Source organism: Eutrigla gurnardus, assembly GCF_963514095.1.
Source record: "Eutrigla gurnardus genome assembly, chromosome: 7".
NCBI lineage: Eukaryota > Metazoa > Chordata > Actinopteri > Perciformes > Triglidae > Eutrigla > Eutrigla gurnardus.
This window is the reverse complement of record NC_139921.1, coordinates 27,743,540-27,768,325: the sequence shown is the minus strand read 5'-3', so window position 1 is coordinate 27,768,325 and position 24,786 is coordinate 27,743,540. Positions and strand designations below refer to the sequence as shown.

General features: G+C 42.7%; 1 protein-coding gene across 5 annotated transcripts in view; it reads right to left on the bottom strand.

Moving 5' to 3' along the window:
• The window catches only part of dctn1b (dynactin 1b), a 41,367-nt gene that overhangs the window by 15,780 nt on the left and 801 nt on the right, over window positions 1-24,786 (bottom strand). Inside the window, exons 1-18 of one of the 5 annotated variants that reach the window (XM_084012756.1) lie at window positions 21,718-21,875; window positions 18,426-18,677; window positions 16,852-16,930; window positions 13,025-13,056; window positions 11,940-11,960; window positions 6,271-6,291; window positions 5,260-5,430; window positions 4,833-4,856; window positions 4,183-4,380; window positions 3,900-4,104; window positions 3,287-3,365; window positions 2,390-2,549; window positions 2,149-2,253; window positions 1,476-1,667; window positions 1,279-1,395; window positions 937-1,089; window positions 634-794; window positions 26-194 (exon numbers count right to left, since the gene is read on the bottom strand). In XM_084012756.1, coding sequence (XP_083868882.1) covers window positions 26-194; window positions 634-794; window positions 937-1,089; window positions 1,279-1,395; window positions 1,476-1,667; window positions 2,149-2,253; window positions 2,390-2,549; window positions 3,287-3,365; window positions 3,900-4,104; window positions 4,183-4,380; window positions 4,833-4,856; window positions 5,260-5,430; window positions 6,271-6,291; window positions 11,940-11,960; window positions 13,025-13,056; window positions 16,852-16,930; window positions 18,426-18,677; window positions 21,718-21,750 — 2,172 coding nt within the window. In that variant the 5' untranslated portion in view covers window positions 21,751-21,875. Of the gene's footprint in view, window positions 1-25; window positions 195-633; window positions 795-936; window positions 1,090-1,278; window positions 1,396-1,475; window positions 1,668-2,148; window positions 2,254-2,389; window positions 2,550-3,286; window positions 3,366-3,899; window positions 4,105-4,182; window positions 4,381-4,832; window positions 4,857-5,259; window positions 5,431-6,270; window positions 6,292-8,210; window positions 8,611-11,939; window positions 11,961-13,024; window positions 13,057-16,851; window positions 16,931-18,425; window positions 18,678-21,717; window positions 21,876-24,786 lie in introns of those variants that run through there. The other 4 variants (XM_084012759.1, XM_084012757.1, XM_084012758.1 and 1 more) reach the window with 4 other exon arrangements.

Genomic DNA, 24,786 nt, shown 5'->3' with positions numbered 1-24,786 from the left:
AGTGGTGTTGGTGTTCTGATAGTACCTGATAGTATTTGATGGCCTTGGTGAGCGGCTCCACGTTCACCGTCTCGTCCAGCTGGTCTTTGTGCAGCAGGTCGATGAGGAAATCCAGAGAGCGCTCATGGACGCTCGTCTCCGGGTAGAGAGAGCCGATCTTCTTATAGACGTCCACACTGCACTGAGCCAGAGCCCTGACACACACACACACACACACACACACACACACACACACACACACACACACACACACACACACACACACACACACTTGCATTTTTAGAAATGAATCTGCAGTTTCAGTTCGTTTCATGCACACATTCTATTACTTTTGTTGTGTGGTAATGAAGACATATATATTTAGTTCTTTATTAAACTGAATTAAATAATCAACAGATGTGTTGAGTGCAACAAAAATAAGCTGGAGAGTTTTACTCTACAAATGTTGTGGTGCAGAATCACACAAATTAACTGTACAGAAGGAGAGGAGTGCAAACACTTAACCTGTCTAATATTTCATATGTTTGATATATCTGACAGTGCACAGCTTCTTAGTTAGCTGTAAGTCTGTTATTTTTGCGTTTCAATCATCTCCGTCTCCTGCTGTACATCCTGGATTCGGGTGAAACCTACTGCTCGTATTTATGCAGCGTGGCCTGCAGCAGACTGAGCGAGTAGACCAAACCGCCAGCGAAGCTCAGCTGCTCCCCGACGGCTCCCTTCAGCCCCGCCCGCTCCACGCAGCTCTCATTCAGGTCGAACTTCTCCTGGGCCTGTTTGCTGATCAGCTCGGCCTGCCAACATGTGACATCATAGAGAAATTCAGCGCAGCCTTTTTTTAGAAACAATCCAGGTGGATCCAATCTTATAAAACCAGCCTCAGTTTATTTGATTTACTCCATGCATTGAAATCAAACAGTAAACGGCAGTGTTCACCTTGCAGATGAGTCTGGGGATGAGCAGCAGCACCAGGATGCAGTCGTGGTCTCCGCCATGACGGAGGAAGGACTCGGGCATGAAGGAGGTCAGGAGGGAAACGTGTCTGTTGGCCTGACCCACCTCCATCTTCCTCAGCTCCATCTCAATGGCCTGAACGTAAAACACAATATATTACACATCAAACATTCAGGAAATATAACAAAGAGATCCGGGGTTAAAGAAATTCAGCTGAAGGGCAAAATTAAAACTTTCAAACTAAACTCCCAGAAAACCAAAAAGGTGAAAGAAGGGATCCAGGCTGATGGAATATTATTATTCACAGCACTTAGCGTCTCTGACCTTGGCGTACGCCTTCGTCTCGGCAAACTTAATCTTGAAATCAAACAACTCGGCCGGCGGCTGCTGCTGCAGCTCTGCCGAGGCTTCCTGCTGGCTGGTCAGCTCTCTGTTCACCTCCTGCAGCAAACGGAGCGAAGGAGATCGTTAAAATCACAGACTACGTGCTGAACGCGCCGCTACGCTAACAACAGCCGGACCTGCAGGTGAGCTGTGAGCTCGCGGTACTTCTTGATGGTCTGCTGGTAATCGGCGACGGTCTCCTGCGCGGCTTCGACGTGCTTCTCCGACTCTCGGACTTTGGCGGCGCCGAGGTCCAGCATCTCCCTCAGCTCCAACTCTGTCTCCCGGGCGTTCTCCTGCAGCTCGTCGTTCATCTCGTTGATAGCTTCCTGAAGGAGGGAGACCACGGACAGGTTCAGACCTCATCATCGTTTGAGGACCACGACTGAAAGTTGCTGGGAGACTTTAGTTTCTATCTGCGAGCTTTGATATTATGGTGAAATGTATAACGTTGTTTCTGTTAAAAACCAATAAAATGTTGCCACCATCATAAAACATCACACATACTCTGAGTGATTACCTTTACCTGAGACAATGACAGACAGTTATTTATCATTTAGCAAACAAACGTTAGATGGAGGTCAATGGATGACAACAAAGAGTAACAGCGACTCCATATATTAATGCCTGCATCAATTACACCATGAGTCAGCAAACTGAGGCACTTCCATCTTCTCTGACCTCCTGTAGTCCTTTAGATCCACTCGGACACGGCGAGCAGGACAATGAGTGACGAGGAAATACGTCTTTGATTAAGTTTCAAACCGAATCGCATTAACTTGACTGGATAAGCCAATGATTTTCACTCACCAGGTCGGTGACCGTCTCCCTCATCTCCCTGACTTTCTCCTCCAGGTCCAGGTTCCTCTCGGTCAGCATCTCCACCATCTCCTCCGCCCCCAACGCTGCATCCACCTGGAACAGAGCACGACATCAGCATCAGGAAATGGAAGTATAATCTGGCTTTTCCTCAAAACAAATGAGGATTCTTGATTTATGTTACTGCAGCAGCTCTGAAGCTCAGTGTGATAAAAAAAAAAAACCTACTGACCTGTTCTTTGAGCTCATCGATGGTCTTTTCTGCCGCCGTCCTCTCCTCCTGCAGTTTTTCTTTCTGGCTCCTCAGAGCGTCCAGCTCCACGTTCTTCTTCTCCGACTGCTTCTGCAACTTCACGTGTTCCTGCTTCTCCGACGACGACAGGTCACGCATCCTGGAGGCCGTTAAGATAAGAAGAAGAAGTTCATTTGTGTTTATGAGGCGAATCGACATGGCCTCCTAGTTTACTACACTGTAAAAAATACATGTATCATTATTTGAATGTGGAAAAAAATAGGGAAGCCCTGAGGAGAAAAAAAGATTTGCCATAATTGATTATTTTTAAGCCTCTTGAGGCCAAAATAAGTATTACAACAACAACAAAAAACGTATTTTAAATGAACCAGATAAAAATGCGTCACAGATGATTTTTTTTTTCATCTGCTCTTAAGTCAGAAACATGAGGGGAAAAACAACAATTTAGAAAGTGGATCTCCCCAAAACAAAATTCTAACTTGCCCTCTCAGGGCTTTCATACAAAGACATGGGAATAATACTTAAACCTGATTCAGGTTTGAGGCTTTTGTTTGTTTTTCTCGTGTTAAATGGATAAAAAATGCCAATACAATAATCATTAATGGGTTCCAATCCAAAAAGGCTCTGATCACGTGGCTGAAGTTTCAATGGGGAACGATGACTATATTCATATAGTTCTATCAGATAAAGATACTGTGGTGGAGCTTGTTTGTTTGATGCGTGGGGTTAATGTTGTGATGATTCTCTGGTTGTTGATGGAGGAAGAGTATACTGTATATATTGAGAAATCTTCACTCTTAATCTTTCTTATCTCTATTAATAACCCACTCTAACGCAGCCCGATGGCACCAGAAGGATCCGCGTCGACACACCCACCTGACCAGCGCTTCCTTCAGCCTCGCGTTCTGCTCCTCCAGCTGTTTCACATGGTAACTGGAGGCGGCGCCATCCGAACCTGTTAGACAAAAAAACGACAACGTGTCGTGTGTTTACGCACTTCCTTTTTTTATCTGCAGTGATTAAAAAATAAATAAATGTCACCGAATGACAGTTGGAGATGATTGGTTCCGCTGCATGAAGCTTTAATTAAACAAATGGCACCTGAATCCCCCGCCTGCTCTCAGACTGTCATCACATTATAGGCCAATGTTGTTATTTCTGCTCCTGTGCTGCTTGATAGTGACCCAACTTGAGAATAACTCCTATTTTATACAGCCTTGAACATTGAAGCTCAGACAGAAACTAAATTATTCCTTTTTTTTCCACCTTTTTTTTTAGAGATAATCTCAAGCATTTCACAACAAATTACACTATTTTTTGTGTTTCTGATATCTTCTCTTTTTTTGTCTTTAAAAAAATATTCAAACTATTATGTATTGAATGAGAAAGAAAAGCCCAGATCCATTGATAAAAGTGCTTATCAGTCACCACCTGTAGGTGTGACTCAATATCAACGTGGGAGGTTGAGAAGTGAGGTTTACGGTTCTACCTTTCTCTTCAATCTCGTGCTTGAGGATCTCCAGGTCCATCGTGAGCTCGTCCACTTTCTCCTTCAGAGAATCCACCTCCAGCTGCAGAGACTCCGCCCTCTCCTCGGCCATCTCCTTGTCCAGCGTGGCCATCTCGATGGCATCCGCCGTGTCCGACATCTCCTCCATGTAATGCTCCTTGGCCTCCATGGCTTCTTTTGCCTCCTACACACATTATTAAGAGTGTATATTTAGTGAACGACCTCTCCAAACATCTAGCCGAGCGTCTCCCCGTTCACGTACCCTCTTGGCCTCCTTGAGTTGCTTCTGCAGCTCGGCCTGCTGCTCCTGCATCTTGGTCTTCCACTCCTGCAGTTGCTCCAGCTGGATCTTGTGCTTCTCCAGCTCCTTCAGCTTGGCCTTGTCCTCCGTCCGCTTCATCTTCAGCGTCTCCAGCTTCTCCTCCAGGTCCTTCACCTGAACACGCAGCGCCTCCTCCTCCTGGCGTACGGAGGAGAGGCAGGACGGAGGGAGGTGAGAGGACGGGATGATGGGAAGGGAGATATTTGAAAATGGAGGACAGATAGGAGGGGAATTAGAAATGGAAACACTTTTATCTTTTTATGTGTGAAGCTTTCATTCCACTTGCCATGCAGTGACTCCACCTGTGGGGTGGAGAAAGTTAGCATCAAGACACACACAAGCCTCATCGTCAGGAAGGACACACACACACACACACACACACACACACACACACACACACACACACACACACACACTCACACACACTCACACACACACACTCACACACACTCACACACACACATCCAGCCGCTAATTAAAGACTAGCAGTCACACCTTTGACAACTTGTTAAAATGTTAGTGAGAAAAAAAACAAAAAAACACTCCAATATCGCCCCCCCCCCCCATGACATCACGCCACATCACTGCACCTGTGTTTCCATAGTGACGTCCTCCTGAGGGGATAAAATATGAATCAGGCTTGAAATGAAGAAAAACAAAAAGTGATCATTTGTGGCTTTTAACTCCAAATTAAATTTGATTCGACGGTTCATGATTAACGGAGAGTTCGAAGACAATTAAGCAACTTTACTGGATCAATCGGCTCACATCTTAATGTGCTCCGGAGATAAACATCACCTTGCTTCTTCGTTTCTGTAAAAGCAGCAGAAACTGATCAGCTGATATGCAAAAAATACACTGACTGGAATTTCAGTCAAAGTTATTTTATGCTGCTTTATGTATTTAAAGTTGATTTTATGACACCAACACAAACTTACAGCTGTGTCAAGAAAAACATCGGTATATTTAGGAGAACACTTCTGCTCCTAAGATGCTGTTTGAAAGCTGACGACTGACCTTGCTGGGGACCGGGGCCGGAGGGTTTCCAGGGGAGTGCAGCGAGGGGATGACCGGAGCCGCCAGAGGGGTCTGGGCCGGCGTGCTGGGCTCGCTGCTGCTCATCTCCCCGGCAGAGGCCGAGGCCGAGCCGGACGCCGCCCCCTTCCCGGCTGCAGGCCGGCTGGGCTGCTGCAGGAACCAAAAGGGGACGAAATAATGAGCATCAAAAACATAACTAGTTGTTTTCTGAAAAGACCCCACTGCGGATGAATGGCGGTGATGTTTTAGTGGCCATGATGGAGGTCCGTCACTCAGCATGTTAACATGCACAGGATCCTGGTTTTGAGTTATATTCGGGATGTGAACGTTAATCAGAAAGTGTGTTTTTATCTGTTTTTATGTTTATTTCTGTAAAGGCCTCAACAGCTGAGGATTAACACGGTTCAGTCTGGCTGGATTTAGCTTCTCTATCTGCTCACATGTAATGAAAATAAAGGCATTAATACACCACGTTCCTTTACTGTGTGCTGAATATTAACACCATACGATGTGTTGTTTTCCTGGTAAGCGTTATTATTATGTGGGAAAGAAACCTAAATCCAGATCTGATGCTGACACGTGTTTTTTTTTTCGATAGACCTCCATGATGACCCCAGACCTGCTTTAGGACACAAATATGAAACCGATATTAGAAAGCAAACAAAGCAATTAATATACAAAGAAAATTAAGGGAGGGAGGAATCTAAAAAATTAAAAAAACAACCAAAATGGACACAACTGAACAAAAGCAAGAGTAACTACATCGGCTACAGCGCAGAAAAGGAAACCAAATGAAGACTCGTGGAGACAAGAAACGGTATTTATGTCAAACGTGTGTGTGTGTAAAATTAAATGATGTGTGAAAATAAAATGGGGATGTTTTGGCATCAGTCACACAAACCGCTGCATGAAGTGAAACAACAATCGCACATGAATAATTCAAGATAAGACACGGGAAGAAGCCCTGCAGACTTTGAGGACTGGGCTCACCTTTGGCCTTCTGGCCGTGGTCTGAAGAGGAGGGGGGGGGGGAAGGAAAAGGTCAAAGGGAAGCAGAGGAGGAAGGAAGGAGAGGGAAGGAGGAGGGAAGGAAACAAACCAGGGTTAGTGATTCACGGCAAAGTTCACCTCAAACTGGAAATCACAGACAAAAAGACAAGATGGCTGCATGAATCAGACAATAAAAAAGCACCAAAGTGAATCCATGATCCTCCTAGCTGGTCTCTGGGGGTCTAACCCCCCCCCATGTGAACAAAAACCCCAGTAACGACGTGGACTCTGACTGGTACGGCTCGGACCTAAATGGCTGCATTGTCTCGCCCAGACGGCGTTCGCCGGAGCCCAGTTCTGTTCAAATAAAGCTCGTTATCCGGCTACACTTTCAGACACGAGAAACAGCCACAGTTAGTTCTTATCTAACTCCCAGAGCGTCGGTCCAGCAGACCGGGGTGTCATCGGTTTAATGAAGCTGCTTGGACGACAAATCAACCGTGACAACACAGAGCATCCTAAAAGAAAGAAGATCCCACAATGAATTCTGCTTTTACACTGGAACTCTATTTGTACTCAATATCATCTCTTACTAGTCTGTTTTATAATTATAAGGAAGGTTGAATTGAATTTGAGGTTTTTGAAAGTTCACTCAGGACCTCGACAGAACGATCCCGACATCCGTTAAGTTGCTGTTCTGCAGCTTTCCGTCATATTGAGTCTGCTAACTAAAGATTATCTGCCATTTAAATGTCAACAAGTAGGTAAAAGAAACTGTCAGTCCTGATTTCTGAGTCCAAAGTAACTTTCAAATGTCGTATTTGTTTGTTTTTCACTCTGATATTCAATTCAACAAAGCAGAGAATCCTGTGAGAAGCTTCAAGAAGATTCATTTTCTTTGTTTTATGAATTTATGGAGCCAATTAACCAACTGAATGGATGTTCAAATTATCACTAATGATTGACTAGTTGACTAATTCATGATTGATTATCAACAAATACTGGTAATACATTATAACTGTATAGTGTCCTCAATATCTCCAGGTATCCTGTAGAAGAACTACAGTAATTTGGTACTAATGATGAGTAAAGAAATACTAGATTTCTTCTTCATATGTTAACTTGTTAATTACTTATTTTGCATGTTCAGTTTAGCAGTTTATTGGAATTATTCATTAGAAGTCACCAATTTGATCTGTTTTGTTATTTAAAGGAAACTTTTAAGGACTTTATCAGGATATCGTGAGGGGATCTAAACGCCATCAGAGCTTCTAAACAGATCGTGAGGTAAATAAACGTTCTCCGCTGTGATCAAAGTAGACACAGGGCTGCTCTCTAAACACATTCATGCAGAATGATGTGAAGTCCCTCCCTTCTCTCCTCCTGAGCTCCACCACACCGACTCTCTCTCCCTGCTTCGGGCTCGGCCGTCGCCTCGGCTAGTTATCGTGCTTTATCGGATTAGAGCTCAGCAGAAATGAGCCCGAGCTAACAGCTGTACGAAATAAGAGCCGATGGTGTCGGCTGTAGATCCCCGTAGGCCCTGGAATCACATCAGCGTGTTTTAAATCTGCAGCCGAGAGTGAAATCATTTGATTCTTTCTAGAGGGACGTTAAAAAAAACGCAGTGGAAGGCTTCCTGCATGATGAAGCCAAATGAAAGAGAAAAAGCTTGCCAACAAACAAAAAAGCTTCTGCACACACATGTAAAGGCATGAAATAATTCTCCACTGAGGGGAAAATAACCGGAGCACAAACCGAGCTGCGGGTACACCTCTCCTTCCAAACTGGAAAAGAAATCTCATTCCCACCGAAAAAAAGGAAATGAGGAACTGAAAGTTCCGAGCGTGACCTTTACGGCCGCTCTGCCAGCGAATGGAAGGTGACGACAACAACAACAACATCCCAACACATAAGGATGATCATATGGAGTTCTGTACCTTCCGGGGTGCAGGAGTCTGTCTCATCATATTTGCAAGAGAAGAAGACACACACACACACAGTCACCAATATACCAACACACACACACACAGACAGGAAGGAAGGTGATAAAACAGGTAAAGATGCTCGATCCACAGAGGCTAGGAGAGACAGGCAGACAGACAGACAGCTGATGCCAAACAGACAGACAGGCAGCCACTCAGGACGGGAAGCTGCAGTGGTGCAAATGGCTGCAGCGATTTTCTTCCCAGACTCCCCCTCCCGTCCTCCTGCTATCGTCCTCCTTTATGTCCTCCTTCTCAGCTCCGCTCATAATCCGTTTGCCGGAGCCTCCCTGTCCTCTCTGCTCCGTTCAGGACTCGGACATCTTTCTGCCGAGAGCCTCCGACCGGCTACCGCTCACAGGAGACGCCTCCTTCCTCGCACCCCCCCTCCTCTTTCTCACTCTGCTTATTGTGATTTTTTTTTTTGCCCAGCCAATGCCCTGCTCCCGCATTACATCACTGTGCAGCCTCCCTCCCTCCCTCCCTCCCTCCCTCCCTCCTCATCCCACTCGTTACCACAGACAGGGAGGAAGGGAGGGGTGAGACGGCACGTGACTGGGGGACAGACAAGAGGAGAGGATGTGAGACAGACAAAGGGCGTGGTCTGCGAACGGAGGTGAGAGAGGAAAATGAGCAGCAACACACTGATGCAAGCCTCTCCTGTCGCCTAGCAACGCTCTCATGGGCTCATTTAAATGAGGCGGACAGAAACAATGAGGACACCTGATCCGTCATACATACTAAAAAGTTGTTTACAGATACGTTGCACCTTCCTGCTGGAGCAAATGTGCAATGAGCAATTTTAATGTTTCAGGATAATCTCATTAATACATCTATAATGGATATTATATATTTATCTGTAGTCTTTTTGTAGTATTTGAACGTGGCCTTAATAAGATAAAAACGGAGGGAAAGTGTTGCAAAATAGACACTTGGCCACGTTTATTTATATTAACATTTTAACTCCTATATTCTCTTTAGTATTCATTAGTACTCATTAGGGGTTCAGTCACAATATGTAATTGTATGTGATATTACCTCATAACAAAGTATTGCATATATTCTATACATTTGAGAAGTTGATATTTTACTTTTTACTCCATTAACTTATAAACTTAAATAAATTAAATGATGATGTATAATTTCAGGTTAAGCTACGCAGCGGTTTATAACGTAGGTCCATTCAGCTCCACCGTCACCAGCTGCAACATTAAAGTAATGATATATATATATACTTCTGAATCTGAAATGCATAGTGAGTATTATTACTTTGGGCACTTTAAGTGTTGTTTAGAACGTAGGACTTTTGAGTACTTCTTCCATTCCTAACAGTCATATTTCTTCGACGTGATTAAGACTCAAACAAAGCGGTAGTTCTTGAGCTTTGGAGGTAAAAGGGAGTTTTTATTAGTGTGAAAAGTGATTAAACAGGTCAGTTCATTCCGAGAGCTATTTGGGTAACTTTCATAACAAATCTCCTCCTCTGCACCGAGCGCTCAGCAGGACGACAAAGGGAAGTAAGAGGATTAATTAAACGGGCATGCTCTGATTAGCTGCAGGCTTTTTAAAGCTGAAATTACTTCCACGTCGCGGGCGAGAAAAGAGAAGATTGTTATGAGAGAGAAAGTTCAGGCCGCTGAACCGGAAAGGAAACGTGTTTACGTGTATCCATTACAGAGCAGCGTTGGGAAATCTGTCCAGATTAAATATTAAACATCTTTCTCAAGCAGAAGCACTCGCTGAAGGGATGGAGGGAGACAGACAGAGAGGATGATGGGATGGAGGGAGACAGACAGAGAGGATGATGGGATGGCGGTGTAGCGAGGTCACTCTTAGTGCCGGGAAGCGTGAACGCAGCGTCGTTATTTCACAAACTCGAGGAAACGCAGACACTTTGGTGTCAAGATGAAGACGTTCATCCAGTACGACAGCAGTAAAAGCACAAACGTTATTATGAAGTTATATCACTTTGTCCATCTCACAATATCTTATTTCGTCAGCACGTAAAAAAGAAAATGTTTAATTGGCGACAACTTTGCTGTGTGATTGTTTTTAACTCACGTTTATCGCGTGTCGTCGTGTTCTGTTTTGCTGATTGTAAGTAAGTAAAGTAAGTAAAATGTATTTATAAAGCACATTTATAAACACTGACCTGCCATACATTACATGCATTAATTAAGTAAAATATAGATGTTAAATTAAAAAGAGACACAGTTTGTGTTCTTGTAAATAAATAAATATGAAATTACAAAAATGTCTCTAAAATGACATAAAAATGTATCCCAATAAAACTCTTATTACGATAAAAGTAAGAATGATAATGAGTTGAACTTATTAAATTATATTATCCATATCCATTTATTTATTCCATAGAATGACAACTTGTCCTTGGTTGTTAATAATTCATTGATGTGTTTGTGCTCCTGTAACCTTCAGCTTTGGGGTGAACTATCCCATTTAAATATTGAATATATTTGCCTTAATACTCTCTGCATAACTGGGGTGATTCATCTATTAGTCTTTTGTGACATTTAACGATGCCCACATTCGTCAGGAACATTAACGTCTCCTGGTTGAGAATAAACTGAGCTCCTGGGGTTGAAAGTCAACCCGTCGAACGGGAGATGATGAAGTAGAACCGAGCTGACAGGAAATCCATAATCTGCAGCAGGTCTGCTCTCTGCAGGCGGCCGAGTTCACCTGCGTCGCCGTCTGACATTTATCAGGAGGAACGCCGGCATGTACGACTCAGCGGAGGGGAATCGTTAAAGAGCTCTGGACCGCCGGCATGAATCCACATAAAAAGTCTAAATATTTCTAGATTTTGTCATTATATTCTTATGGTGTCACCTTCAATGTATGAAGATATCACAGCTGTACTTGATGCCCTTCTGGACCCAAAGTCTGTCAAAAAAATAATCTTCTGTTCTTCTAAATTAATAAGCTGAACGAGAATTTTAGCTGTAATCACACAAAACCATGTTCAGATCTCTTACCTACTTATTTATGGCATTATTTGATAGTGAGGATCAATTTCATCATTAAAACTAATCTTTTTACCAAACTGTATTTTAAAGAGTAGGAAGTTTTAAACTGTGTCATTTTTATACAATAACATCTTTTATTAAATATATGATTGCAGGTAAAACAACCACATTAAATTATTAGGGTTTTCATTTTTCATACAAAATGCTGCAGCCGTACCGACAGCAGAGAGCAGGACGGATATGATGGGAGCTCTGCAGATAACAAATTATCTTAAATATGAATGAATCTGTTGATTTTGTTTGTTTTCATTAATTAATTATTCGATAAAAATGTAAAAAAAATGTGACGCAGGAAAAGCGGCTACCATGACGACGTCAGCATGCAGAGGAACAGACCGCAGAGCTGAATCAAACAGAGCAGAGCAGAGAGCACGATGAGGTGACGCGGGTCAGGTGACTGGGATCAGGTGACAGGAAGTGGACACAGGCGCTCACCTCTCGCTTCTTTCACACTCACGCACACACACGGATGTTCGGCAATGTGGCGAAGCTGAGAGCGATCATGGGGATAAAATGGGAGGCGAGGCCCGCGGTTGTCATGCAGCAGCGAGGCAGCTCGGGAGCCACGGTTGCCACGGTTACAACAGTCATCACCATAACATTACAACTGTACCGAGGTTAGAGAAACATGCACCACCTTTTTGGGCTTCACTCCTCGCTGCGTGGTCGAAGGAAAACGGGGGGAAGGAAGTGAGGGGGGGGTGGAGGTTAAAGGTCAAGAGTTTGTCAGAGGCATGCTGGAGGTGATGGGGACTGAAGTGCTCATCGTTGGTCCATCAAAGACTTCAATCAGATACACAGAGGACATTTTTCACACCTTCATGTCAACTTTCACGCACATTTCTTCATTCTGTTCTTTTTCACACAGACTGCATGTCAAAAAATATCATATTAAAATGATTATTAAAGTAACATTCTTATGCCTTTAATGCACACTTTGGTTTTCCTCCAATAAAATACTAATTTAGAAAAAACACAATAACAAATGTGGTGGAGAGAGAATATTGTGAAGGTGTATTTGTACTTTATTATTATATTATTATTGTTATTATTAGTTAGGTTAAGGTTAAACTTATTCTATTGTTTCACTTAATAAACAATCTATTTATGCTTATTAAGTATATTCACTGTATTTATAATCAAACGACGCCCTCTGCTGGTCAGATATGAAAACAGTCAACTCTAACTTGGTTTAGCACAGTTTGTCTAATTTGCTAAATTTACAAATTCAGGGATTATTTGAGATGATATAAAAAATGAATTATTTCATAAATATGTGTTTGAAATCTACATTTCAATTATGAGAGGAGATCCTTCAAGAATCAGGAGACATATTATGCTCATTTCCAGGTTCATACTTGTATTTTGGGTTTCTACTGGAATATAATAATATAATTAAAGAAATGAACATTTAATGCACTTTTTAGATTAGATTATCAGTAACTCTGTGTTTGAATGAATTATAACAAACTATACACTTAAATCACAAAAATGACCAACTATAAATGTCTATGAAGAGCTACCAAGCATCTTCTCACAACAACTTGTAAAAAAGGAAGAATTTATTTGATTAAAAAAGCAGAGCGGGTGTGGTATTTATACTTTGTATACCTCTGACAGTCAAGTGCAACACACAGGGTATACTTTAGATAAAGTGTGTCTTGGTGAGTGTGTTTAAAAGTCCAGGTACGTGCTTTGTGTCACAGCGTTTATATGACTCACCAGTTTAGTGGACTTGGGCGTCTCCAGGATCTCTGAGGAGATAAAACGAAACAAAGAAATTGAGAGACGTGCTTCCACATAATCATCAGTGTTAATCATCTTTTTACGAGGTATAAAGTCCCACAAAGATCCTGGTACAAGCAGCTTAAAGTCAACATGATTTATTGTCTTTTTACCGCGTAGTCGACACTGATACTGTAATCCTGTACAGCTGTGGGAGAACTGCATGAGCAGAAAATAAATCAGCATAGTAGAGAAATTATAGTAAATCATGGCAGAATAACGTTTATTCACTAAATGTAAAGTGATTCCAGAATGTTTTAGAGATGTTTTATGCACATTTTTATGAGTAGCAGGATAATATCGTGAACTTTTCATATAGTCCCATGCCCAGTTAGGATATAAAGGTCCCTAGGAGTTGTTCTCTGTGATTTCCCTGATGGAAGTGTAATGGGAATGACATACAACAGTGCAAGTCCAGATCAAAGATGTAAAAACTGCAGAAAGCACGCGGTTAAACACGCAGAGAAAATGTATCTCTGCAAGGATTTAATGTCTTACATACAACAAAAACTGAATAAACTTTAATAAACTATGACAAACTGTGAGAAAGATTATTTTAAGTTACTGAGGAGATCCTTCTCACATCAGATCAGTCTGGAGAAAAAAAACTATATTTTTCCTCACAGGATCAAAAGAGGTTACTTAACAATCAGACCAGCACTGGATTAGAGTGAGAAACAGGTCATCAATTAAAACTCAAGACGAGCAAAATTAGAAAAAGCAACGGTGATGCAGCCTTTGAGAAAAGTCTTCATCCTCGCTATGGCAACGTTTTAATGTCCTGTCATGTCTGCATGAAGCCGTGAGGAGTCGTTACATAAAAGTCACCTACGTCTGAATGACAAAAAGCCATCACATTAATTAAGAGAGGAAGGAAGAACGTTACACCAGGGCTTTAGCTTACTAGCTGCTCTGGACACAAGCACCAACTCCATTACTGTAAGTGTAAACATTTAAATCTATTTGTATTTTTGACGATCATCCTTCTATCTGAACTGTGGTGCAGGGGAGCCTTCGCAGCGCCTCATAATAACATCTGAATGAAGTTCTGGGTCTCATTTTTGCCTGTTTCTGAAAATAGAGGGACGGAAGTGGATGTTACCAAACTGAATGATGCACCCATCACTGCCAACAGCCCCTATTTCATGATGCAGCAGTGACCATGGCAACAGAGTGCAGCTCGGTCCTCTGGAGGATAAACATGTCGGGGACCAGATGTGAGGAAAAGAACAGGCAAATTATGTTTCAATGTTAGAAAATAGGGATTTTTATATTCTACGTAAAGATGTCAAGTGTTTAAAACATATAATGTAATTCATACAAACTGTATTAATCAAATCAGCAACTCTACTTTTAAAACTCATTTTTATCTAATGACTTTTTCTTAACTTATAGAGTTTGATGTATTTATTTAATATCTTCGGGATTTGTATTTATTTACTTAGTTTTTCCTTTGTAACTTTGAAATATGCTATATACATTAATACATTTATTATAAATACTATTATTACTCAGAAGCTGATGATGATAATATGATCAAAATGTTCCAGAAAAAGATGTTAATGGTTGATATTGTTTGTTAACTGGTGTTAAATTAATGTCTCGTGATTACCGTCATTCTCTCCTGCTGCTGTCGCTGAAAGTGAATTATGTTGTTATTTTCTGGCAACTGCACCCAAAAATAGCTTAAATATTCTGCTTGATTTCTACCATCACTTTGTCTCCCATCTCTTCATCTAAAAATAAAGACACCAGTCTCCCGTTTACTCTGATGTGGGTTAAAAGAAGACGTTAGGTGACTCGTCGTTGCATCCCAACATCAGCTGACAGACGCTTCAGCCTCGAGAGCTTTACTGGACCAGCAAGGATTCAAACCCACAACCTTGTGCGGAGTTGCTGACTCACGCTACTTCACATTCAACATGAAACCAGATCCTGTAATGAGATATTTACCGAGGCACATTTATATTTCAGAGGAAACTCTAAACCACAGTGAGTTACAGTGGGTGAGCGGGTGGGGTGCCTTGCTTAAGGGCACGTATACATCGATATATAAATGCAGAAATGGCTGATGGGGCGATGAGTCCTATCACATAGAAAAAAATGTGTTTTCATGCATGTAAAAAAAGGCTGATTTGTTTTACCTGCATGAACTTCCATTTCAGTTTGAGCATATTTTTTAACATCCGAAATTAAGAATCCCAAAACGTTATTTCAATGGAGAAGAGTTCACGCACAATACTTCTGAAGATGAGCTTCTCTCTTCCTGGAGCTGCTTCGTAGACTTTTTACACTTCCATAATCCTGGCTTTTTTGGAACCAGAGAGTTCATGACATGTAATAAAACGGCGTCGGCGCTAGTGCAACGTATCAAAAAAGCATCGGAAAAAAGATTTCCCGAGCACACCTAAACAACAACGGCAGGCGAACCGAGAGTTTCTTGGTCGTCGTGCACATTCAAGGCTCGGTTAAAGCCCAAGTTATGCTTCCGCGTCGAGGCTTGCGGACCCCTTACGTCCTTGCGGACCCCCCTTACGTCCAACGCAAAGGGCCTGACGTGCACCTCCCAAAAATCCTAGACACGCGTCACACCAACGCAGCGGCATTATTTGTGATTGGTCCGCTAACTACATCCGCTGGAGACCGCTTTTCCGGTTTCCACTCATAAACACCGCCATTTAAACTTTTAATAGGCTACTTTTATTGTTTTCACCTTGTTTTATTGTTTGCACCTTGTTTTATTGTTTGCACCTTGTTTTATTGTTTGCACCTTGTCGCTTTTGCACAAAGAACCTTAGGCTCGGTTATGCTTCCGCGTAGTGATCACGCAACGGCCACGCAGTTTCTTGGAGACCGTGATGGTTCTGCGTTGGGTTTACGTGTCGAAATGCAATTCAATGCCACACCGGTAGAGGGCGCTATGTTTTTTGTAAAGACTGACCGACCGACCGAGACTCTTGACGTATATCGTCATTAGCCTCGTTATAGCCTATTTGTTTACTTTCCGGCTTTAAACATCCACTATTTTTCAGAACTTGGTGTTTTATTTCTTTGTGCAAAAGCGACAATAAAAGAAGGTGCAAACAATAAAACAAGGTGCAAACAATAAAAGTAGCCTATTAAAAGTTTAAATGGCGGTGTTTATGAGTGGAAACCGGATAGCAGTCTCCAGCGGATGTAATTAGCGGACCAATCACAGCCAATGCCGCTGCGTTGGTGTTGCGTTGGCGTTGGCGTTGCGTCGCCTCGACGCGTGTCTAGGATTTTTGGGAGGTGCACGTCAGGCCCTTGCGTTGGACGTAAGGGGGGTCCGCAAGGACGTAAGGGGTCCGCAAGCCCCCTTGCGTTGTGTCGACGCGGAAGCATAACTTGGGCTTTAGACAACCCTTCAAGTGCAAGCGAAACTTCCTTCTCCTGAGATTTTTAAATCCCCCTGGTGGCGGGTCGTGCACATAACACTTCATCTAAATGTCACCTTCTGTTCCGGCTTCTTGCCTCGTTACGCCTCTGAGACGTCCTTCATTTGCAGCTCAGAGGCAACAAAATTATTAATAATTAAAATACATAATATTATAATAATAATTCAGCAACGAACAGGAAGTGCTACTTTAGTGTCAAAAAGACCTAAAGGATGCTGTAAACTGCTGATGAATGATGACCAAGCACAAAACCGTAACCATCTGGATGTGTGTGTGTGTGTGTGTGTGTGTGTGTGTGTGTGTGTGTGTGTGTGTGTGTGTGTGTGTGTGTGTGTGTGTCCTCACCTCGTTTGGGAACCTTGCCGGTGCCGGGCTCAGGCGTCTCTGGAGACGTCGTGTCGGCCCCGTCGTCGACCAGCTGGATCTGACGAAGACAAACAATATTTTTACTGGCAACTCTCAGAGCTGGCGAGAGAGCAAGCGACGAATGTCAAAGGGGAGCCACGAAATAAAACACCAAATGGGCTCGGTTTATCGACGTTCATTCAAATAACAGCAAGCGAGTCAGAACTTTTCCATCTCCAAGTGCAGCGCAGAGACAGGCGGGGGTCGGACAGTCTCTTAAGCCAAGACATAATGAAGAGGATCGGTAACACAACGCCTGATCAATACTGGACCTGTGTCTGTGTGTGTATGTGTGTGTGTGTGTGTGTGTGTGTGTGTGTGTCTGAACAGCTGGGTCACAGCAGGTAATGTCGACTTTCTGTTCATCCAAGAATCACTTGAGTAAACAGATTCATTCTTGAGAGTCAAGTGATTTCACACAATCTGTCAAGTTTTCTCTTGAAACTAGGAGCCCCGGCCGCGTAGAGGTAGTCTGCCTTTTCCTCACAGCGTAATTATGAATAATGCATGAATCAAAATTAATGGTATGATTTATCCATATTTTTTGGCACGAGTATTTCCACAATCTATTAGTTAGTTGCTGGGGAATATTCTCAGGCTCCGACGGCTGCTTTTTTTTTTTTCTTGTCCTACTTCCTGAATGTCACACCTCCTTAAACTCCATTTCAGCCGCTTTGCTTTAGAAAGACGCCTTTTGCATTTAAACTTGACCTGCTTTTATTTTTGGTCACAGTGCTGCGATGACACAGCATTTACAGACACAGACCACCGCTGACACGGGTTCATCTGCTGATTTCATTTGACGTTTTTGGTGAATGAAACTTCCCCACAAATGGAGTAGAGCAGAGATTTTGGGGTGTCGATAATGTAATCAAATCTAATAGACATAGAAAAAGTATGAGATTTAGGATAAGAGTGTGAGATGTTCTTGCTTGAGGCTAGATTCTGACACCTAGAAGGGCAATAGAGCATTTATTTTCACCCATGTTTGCCTCGTGCACGCTCACGAGGACACACGTGCATATGTTATTGCATTACTGCCAATCATTTCACATTATAACATTGATTGACAGGTGATAATGCCACAAGAGATGCTGCACTGTACAAAGAGCAAAGACAGTGAGGAAGAAGACTGCTGGACGTAAACAATGCAGCGTACAAAGACGGTCTGTGCTCTATTGGTGTGATTTTACCTTGAGAATGTGAATTTCACCTATTTTGCATTCTTTCCCTTGATGGTGCATTTGAATCTCCCCTCCAGGCCACCGTAGATCACCAGTGTTAATGTAATACTCGGGGCCATTTAGAGAAGCAGTTTCTCATCAGAAAGGAACCAAACATGCAACCTTGAAGCCGTGGAAAAGTACTAGCATCATGCAGACATCAGAGGAAAAACATCAACCCCCACACAAACCCACTGCACCAAATACAAATAAAGACAGAATCTCAAACAGGAACTAAACAATAGATGGGGGAGGGGGTGTACAGGGGGGAGACAGTGACATCATCCTTACCTGCGATTGCCTCACAAATATCCCACGGTTCTCCTCGCAGGTGAAGTAGCGTTTGCCCTGCACCGTGCCGTCGTTCTTGCCCTTGGCCTCGTCCAGGATGACTCCCACCCATTTCCCAGAGGCGAACAGCGTGTTGCCGATGTAGGCCACCGTGCCGCGCTGCCCCTTCCCAATCACCTCCACCAGGGAGCCCACCTTGACGGGCCGCCCACCCCCGTCCGAGCTCATCCTGCTGCTGCCGCTGCTGGTGGTCTGGGTGGGACGGAGGGAACACACACACACACACACACACAGAGTTAGTTCACATCAACACTATTTACAATGACATCATACAGCTGTATGAGGTCTTCTGTTGCTCAAGTTTGAGAGACGTGGGTGTTTCCCAGACAGAAAGAGGACGAATAGACCATCAAGTTGCATTGTGGGTACCGGTGGGTGATAGTGCTTTTGAAGACTGATGAATACTAGGGATTTAAAGTGCGGACGTCCTGGCCCTCTGCCTGGTCCATTTCCATTTACGAAACTTATATATAGAGAAACTCTGGAGCATTTATTAGATAATGTGGCCAAATGCACCACCGACTGCCTCCAGAAACAGTGCGGGGCAATCAGATTATAACTTATAAGTGCTTTTATAGGCGTCACATACGCTGTGCTTCATACTCCCCATCAGTTGTTAACATTTCCAAACAATGAGAAGACGTCTGACTTGAGTTATGAGCTCTTTAAGGGTCAGTTTAACTATTTTCATGGATGGATGCCAGAAATGTTTATCATAAGGATTGTTTATGCTTACGGACAGCACCGCCAGCGATCACCTGAGAATTCACAAAGCGGTCCAGACGCGTGAAGAGCAAAGCGCAGAGTAAAAACGTTTCGATGCGGCCTGCAATGCATCTGAGAAGAAATAATCCTGCGTAACCCAATTTACGGTGTGATGTCCTAGAAGTGATGGTGACTCAGCAGAACAGAGGAGCAGATGTTATTACTCTGTGAGGAGGAACGTGCTCTCCGTGAGCGGTAAACATAAACATGTCCTGCAGCTTAACAAACTAAATATTGAATAGTATAATCTGTTTTCATCACTTTCTGTGATCACTTAGCATGATCATCAAGCATTTTTACCTCCCACTCTTTCCTGCTTTTAACGAGTCTTGATTGCTTAACTAAAAACACTGAACTAATATCAAACAAAAACATATATTTCATATTTTTTGGGTCGGATACCAATATTGATAGTTTAACCTATTGGCCAATATCTTTTATTATTATTATTATTTTTATGGAATCATTTAAATTACAAAATGTTTTTAATAATAAAAACAAGCATTTTGATTACACCTGTTTTTGTCTCTTTTGGAGTGCTTGTACTTTACTTGTACTACCGTTGTAGTTCTACTACTTTATACTGAAGCCAGTATTGTGCTGTTTACTGACCTACATTTATCTGACAATAACATTAGCTATCAGCAACTTTGTATGTTCATATCATTAATGCAAAAATATAAATCTATCTCTCTCTACCTCTCTGGATTTTGCCATATACACCTGTTTGCAATAAGCTAATATCAGTCAAAGTTAATGGGTTAAAGGTTGAACGTTTCAACCACTTGGCGTTTGTACTTCCTGCTTGGTCAGTGTTGAAACTGTTGGGGGGGAAGCCGGTGAGGGATCACATATTTGGCTTCGGAGAGCAATACCAAGGCGATAAGAAGACAAATAAATTAGAAAGGAGAAAGGTAAAAATCCATAGGCCAGTTAACAGTCAACCATCCATAATGCACAGGCTTTAAATCCAAGCTAAGCAAAGGTTGGAATGCATTCGTATAAAGAGCGTTTTGTTTCAGTGCTCCTTAAACATAAGCTCAAAGACGGCGTCACTTCTTACGGCGCGTTTTGAACTATTTACATTTCTCAAACGCAGCCAAATTAATCTACAGACATGGACATAAAGAAGAGTATTGTCACGCACAACACAATTTTTCACTTATTTTTGTTTTGCCCTCATGTGGGACCGATGAAGGATTCTTATCTTATATGAGAGGAAACTAATTGATTTTGTGCTCAGGCATAACTCACAGCTACGATATCGGTTTGTTGGCAACCGCATGAAATATTATCTGGTAGCCATTCTTCTCCACTCTCTTACATATCAAACCAGACATAATTTAAAGGAAGACGTTCTTTTATGAACATCGCCGTTAAGATACTCCACCATGCAGCAGTTCCCATGAGTTCCCATGGCTTAAAGGCGAATTAACCTACCTTATAATTCATGACCAATGTGGAAAGAGACATTTTAACTGCAGTGAATGTGTCCTTGAGTCAAGCCTTTTATACCTCATAGTCAAGTCTTTGGGGTCTTTGACGTCTGTTTGAATACATCGAATCGCTTCTGGTGTACAGAGGCAGGAATCTTTGGGTGCTTCAGGGAGACGCAAACATCTATTGAGATTTATAAATAATGCTTTCGATAAGTCATAAAACGGGCTCTGCTCCAGCTCGCAGCCTGTAATGAAGTGTTGTTCAGTCGCTGCTCCGACCTGGTTGCCACGTGCTGGAGAGACGACCCGAGGAGGGCGTGCTGAATTATTTAGAGCCACTTTACTCTTTAAAACAAGCGAGCTCACACCGACTACAATGCTAAAAGAAGAAAAAAACACTCGTGTTGATATTGGACGGCATTGCTTTGTTTTCTCGAACAAAAAAGTAAGCTACGGAAATGCTGTCATGCATATAGTTTTTACTCTTTTATGCAGAGTAAATGACAAAGTAATATTGTTGATAAGGAAGGAGTTTTCTGTGAGGGCTGAAAGGTATGACCACTGATGTCATCCCTCCCAGTGACAGGAAATCAGACTCAGAGACGGGTGACAAACAGGAAGCCCTCTGGAAGCTCATGGATTGTGTGTCAAGCGTCCAATGATTTAAAAAAAAGAAGCCTTTACTGTTCCTATTAGCAGCCCGTCACATACATCATCTACCCACTTTACAGAGTCGAGTCTTCCCAGAGCTCTGGATCCTAACATCACAGCAGACGTTTGAAACCCGGAGGGGCATCCGAGCCGAACAAAGAGGCGACAATTCAGACAGAGGAATGCAGCGCTGAAATGGATTCGGAAATCCTTCTATTCAGAGTGGGGAGAGCAACGTGGAACTGATGACAGAGTGAAACAAATTGAACAGACGTAACAGAAGCGATGGCGCACCGATTATGTACCAACTTAACGCACCACAACCAGCCCATTCATTCACCTCAGTGGGATGTATGAACACCTTTGCACGCACTCACCCTGGTGTACGTGCTCCTCCTAGTCTGGGACATGTTTGCCGGTCGCCTGTCTCGACTGAAGGAGTGTTATTGGGGAGAGCGTCGGGGGCCAGACAGAAGGGGGTCTAGGAGAGGGGTGGGGGGGTTCCGGTGATGCTGTGAAGCGTCTCTCTTCCTCTCCTTACAGAATCACACCATCCCTCTCCTGATCCACACAGCACAGTCCGAGCTCTCCAAACTCCCCCGTCCCTCCTCTCGGCCGCTGCCAGAGGGAAAAACCGGCGGGAGCTTTTAGGCTCCGTCAGAAAGTTTCTGAGGGGACGATCCACCCTCCTCCCGATGAATGGACCAGGAAAACAGCAGAGCGAAGGAGGAGGTAGAAAAACATCAAGGCTCGGTCTGCCGTGAGTGCATCAGCTGAGCGGCAGCGCTGCGCTGCGCTAGTGTCTGCACTGGCTTCTGCAGGAGGGAGGGTGGTTTAGGCCCAGACTGAGGTGCTGGGTCCTAAAGCCTGCAAATACGCCTCTGAAAAGCCTCTCAAAACAAACTTGACAATCCTTGTTCCGATGCGTGTCTCTTAAATTCGACATGATGCAGAGGTTGGGGCTTGGAGGACTGCCTTGAGGCTGGTCAAAGAGCATTTAAAGTCCTGATAAGACAACCCATTAAAGTACAAAACGCTACAGCTGTGCATGATCAATAAGTCAATAAAAACAACTCCTTTAAGACCAGCAATGCAGCATAGAAATATTATGCAAAGAAGCCAGTCTATCGTCGGATTACTGTTAAATTTCTCCAAAAAGCATTTCACTGTTTCTTCAGCTGAAAGCCTGAGAGCTGGGAGAGAGAGGGGGCCAAAACAAAACAAAAGAAAAACACAAGCGGTAAGCATTTTCCAACTAGGGGGGAGGTGAACCAGATCAACCCAATCTGATGCCGTTTCATTGTGGTTGAACACAAAGGGGCCCAGGTGAAGCTGTGTAATGCAGCACACTGTAAGCCAAAGCCAGCGGATTGCATTAGGGCCCCGCCTGATGCCGTGGCCCCGTCACAGAGCGAGGATTAACTCCCCTTTATCAGCTTTTATCAGCCAACTGCGTGGCCGGGGCTTTTTTAAACTCTCGCTCCTCTCGGTTTCTGTGTTGTCATCTTTTTTTCTTCTTCTTTTTAAATGGAAGCAAACGCTGCAGGGTTTCCGTGTAAAAGCTTTCAGCTTAGAGGCTGATGAGAGATGTTGTAAGAGTACGCATTTCAGCCTTCAGAAGGGGGCAGATATTCAGAAACCGAATAATGCAACTCTCATGAAGCTTCGGCAACCAAACATTGATCCGGACAACAAAATGGATCGCCTGTAGGCTCAGTATTATAACAACACCTACAGGAGGGATAAATAAAACTCAGAAAATTACATATAAACTCGAGGAAAAACATCTCAGATATACAAAATTCAGACGTGGGAGAGTTATACACAGTGGATGTTTTGGGACAAAAACAAAGCTCTGCAGTCTCTTTGCACCCTTTCATGCAAATGACGAAGGCAGGACCAAAAACAGAGGGTGTTGGGGATTTGTGGGAGGTAGAGGGATGGGGGGGGCGTTATCTCTCGCCAGAGGAATAATGAAACAACCCAGCGGACAGACAAAATACGAAGAGCTGCCTAGTTAAAGGAGATGACGACAATGGCAGAGAAAGAGGCGTCACCAGCTCAGTCCGACGGCGTCTGCCGCTGCGAGCCTTTTCAGACCATCGCACAGGAAGGTGACAGCATTTTTAGGAGGAGACTACACCTCGGCCGGTCTGCGACACGTCACTGAACAAGGTGAAGAGGAGCGCGTCGACGTCCTGGTCAGTGCCATTGATTTAAACTACTTAGGGGAATATATGATTGATGAGGTTTGGCATGTTACATAGTTATAGTGTTGAATCATGAGCTGAGATGCAAACTGCTGTGTCATTAATGTGTCATCATCATTGTGTCTTCGAGGTAAAGAATTCTTACGTACGTCACAAAGAGTTTCATTTAGGGCTGGGAATAACATTTTTATTAGAAATGAATAAAAGTCAAAGGGTAGTAATTTGCATACTGCTTAATGTTAACTCCCAGAACTCTGAGTGATGTCTTTAGATTATTTACACGATATGATTTAAAGCCAGAAAACCAAATAATTTAGTGAATGAACAGATGAAACAGATTCCAATCGGTGGTCTTTTACCTGAAAAATGCTTTAAAAGATTGACTGAATAAATTCCTTTCAGCTAAAAAATAGTTTCAGCTTTTTATAATCACTTTGTGTTGCCTCGTAATTCTATGTGATGGTTATAAAGGTGACAGTATAACTAGTCTGTGATCATCAAATGGACATTTTTCCTTAAGATTACAGAATATACTAATTAACCAAATACAGTAAGGCTGCAATTAACGATTATTAAAATTATTTTCTCGATTAAATGATGAATTGTTTGGTCTATAAATACTTAAAAATGACCATCAGAAGTCTTCAATTCTTCAAAGTACTTGTTTAGTCTGGTCAGCAGTCCCATACCCAAAGATATTAAGTGAATGATCATTACACTAATAAATGACATATTGACAGTTTTTGGTATTCTTTTCTTTAAAAATGTCTTTGTCGAAATTGTTGGCGGTTAAATTTCTGTCGATCAACTAATTAATGAATCAATTAATTAATTGTTTCAGCTCTCATATACAGTATGACAGAGCACCACATGAATCCAACATTTCATTGCAAGGCTTAACGATGTAATGTATCAATAAATTGGTCAGTCAATCAACAGGAAATTGTTCTGCAAAATTGTATTTCTGTCACTTAAATGTGAAGGTTTGCTGCATTCGATCGCTTTATTGTGAATTAAATACAGTTGGGTATTCAATTGTTGGACAGAGCAGGACTTTTTTTTAAATGTACGATATTCAATGATGATCAAACTGAAAAAAATGATAATAAATAACCTGCAGATGAATATAATCTACTAATTATATGTTATATGCTGTTATGTTTGGGCTTCCGCTCCACCAAATGCATGTTTATGATATTCAGGCTGATGTCAATAGTATATTAGTATTAGAGTAAA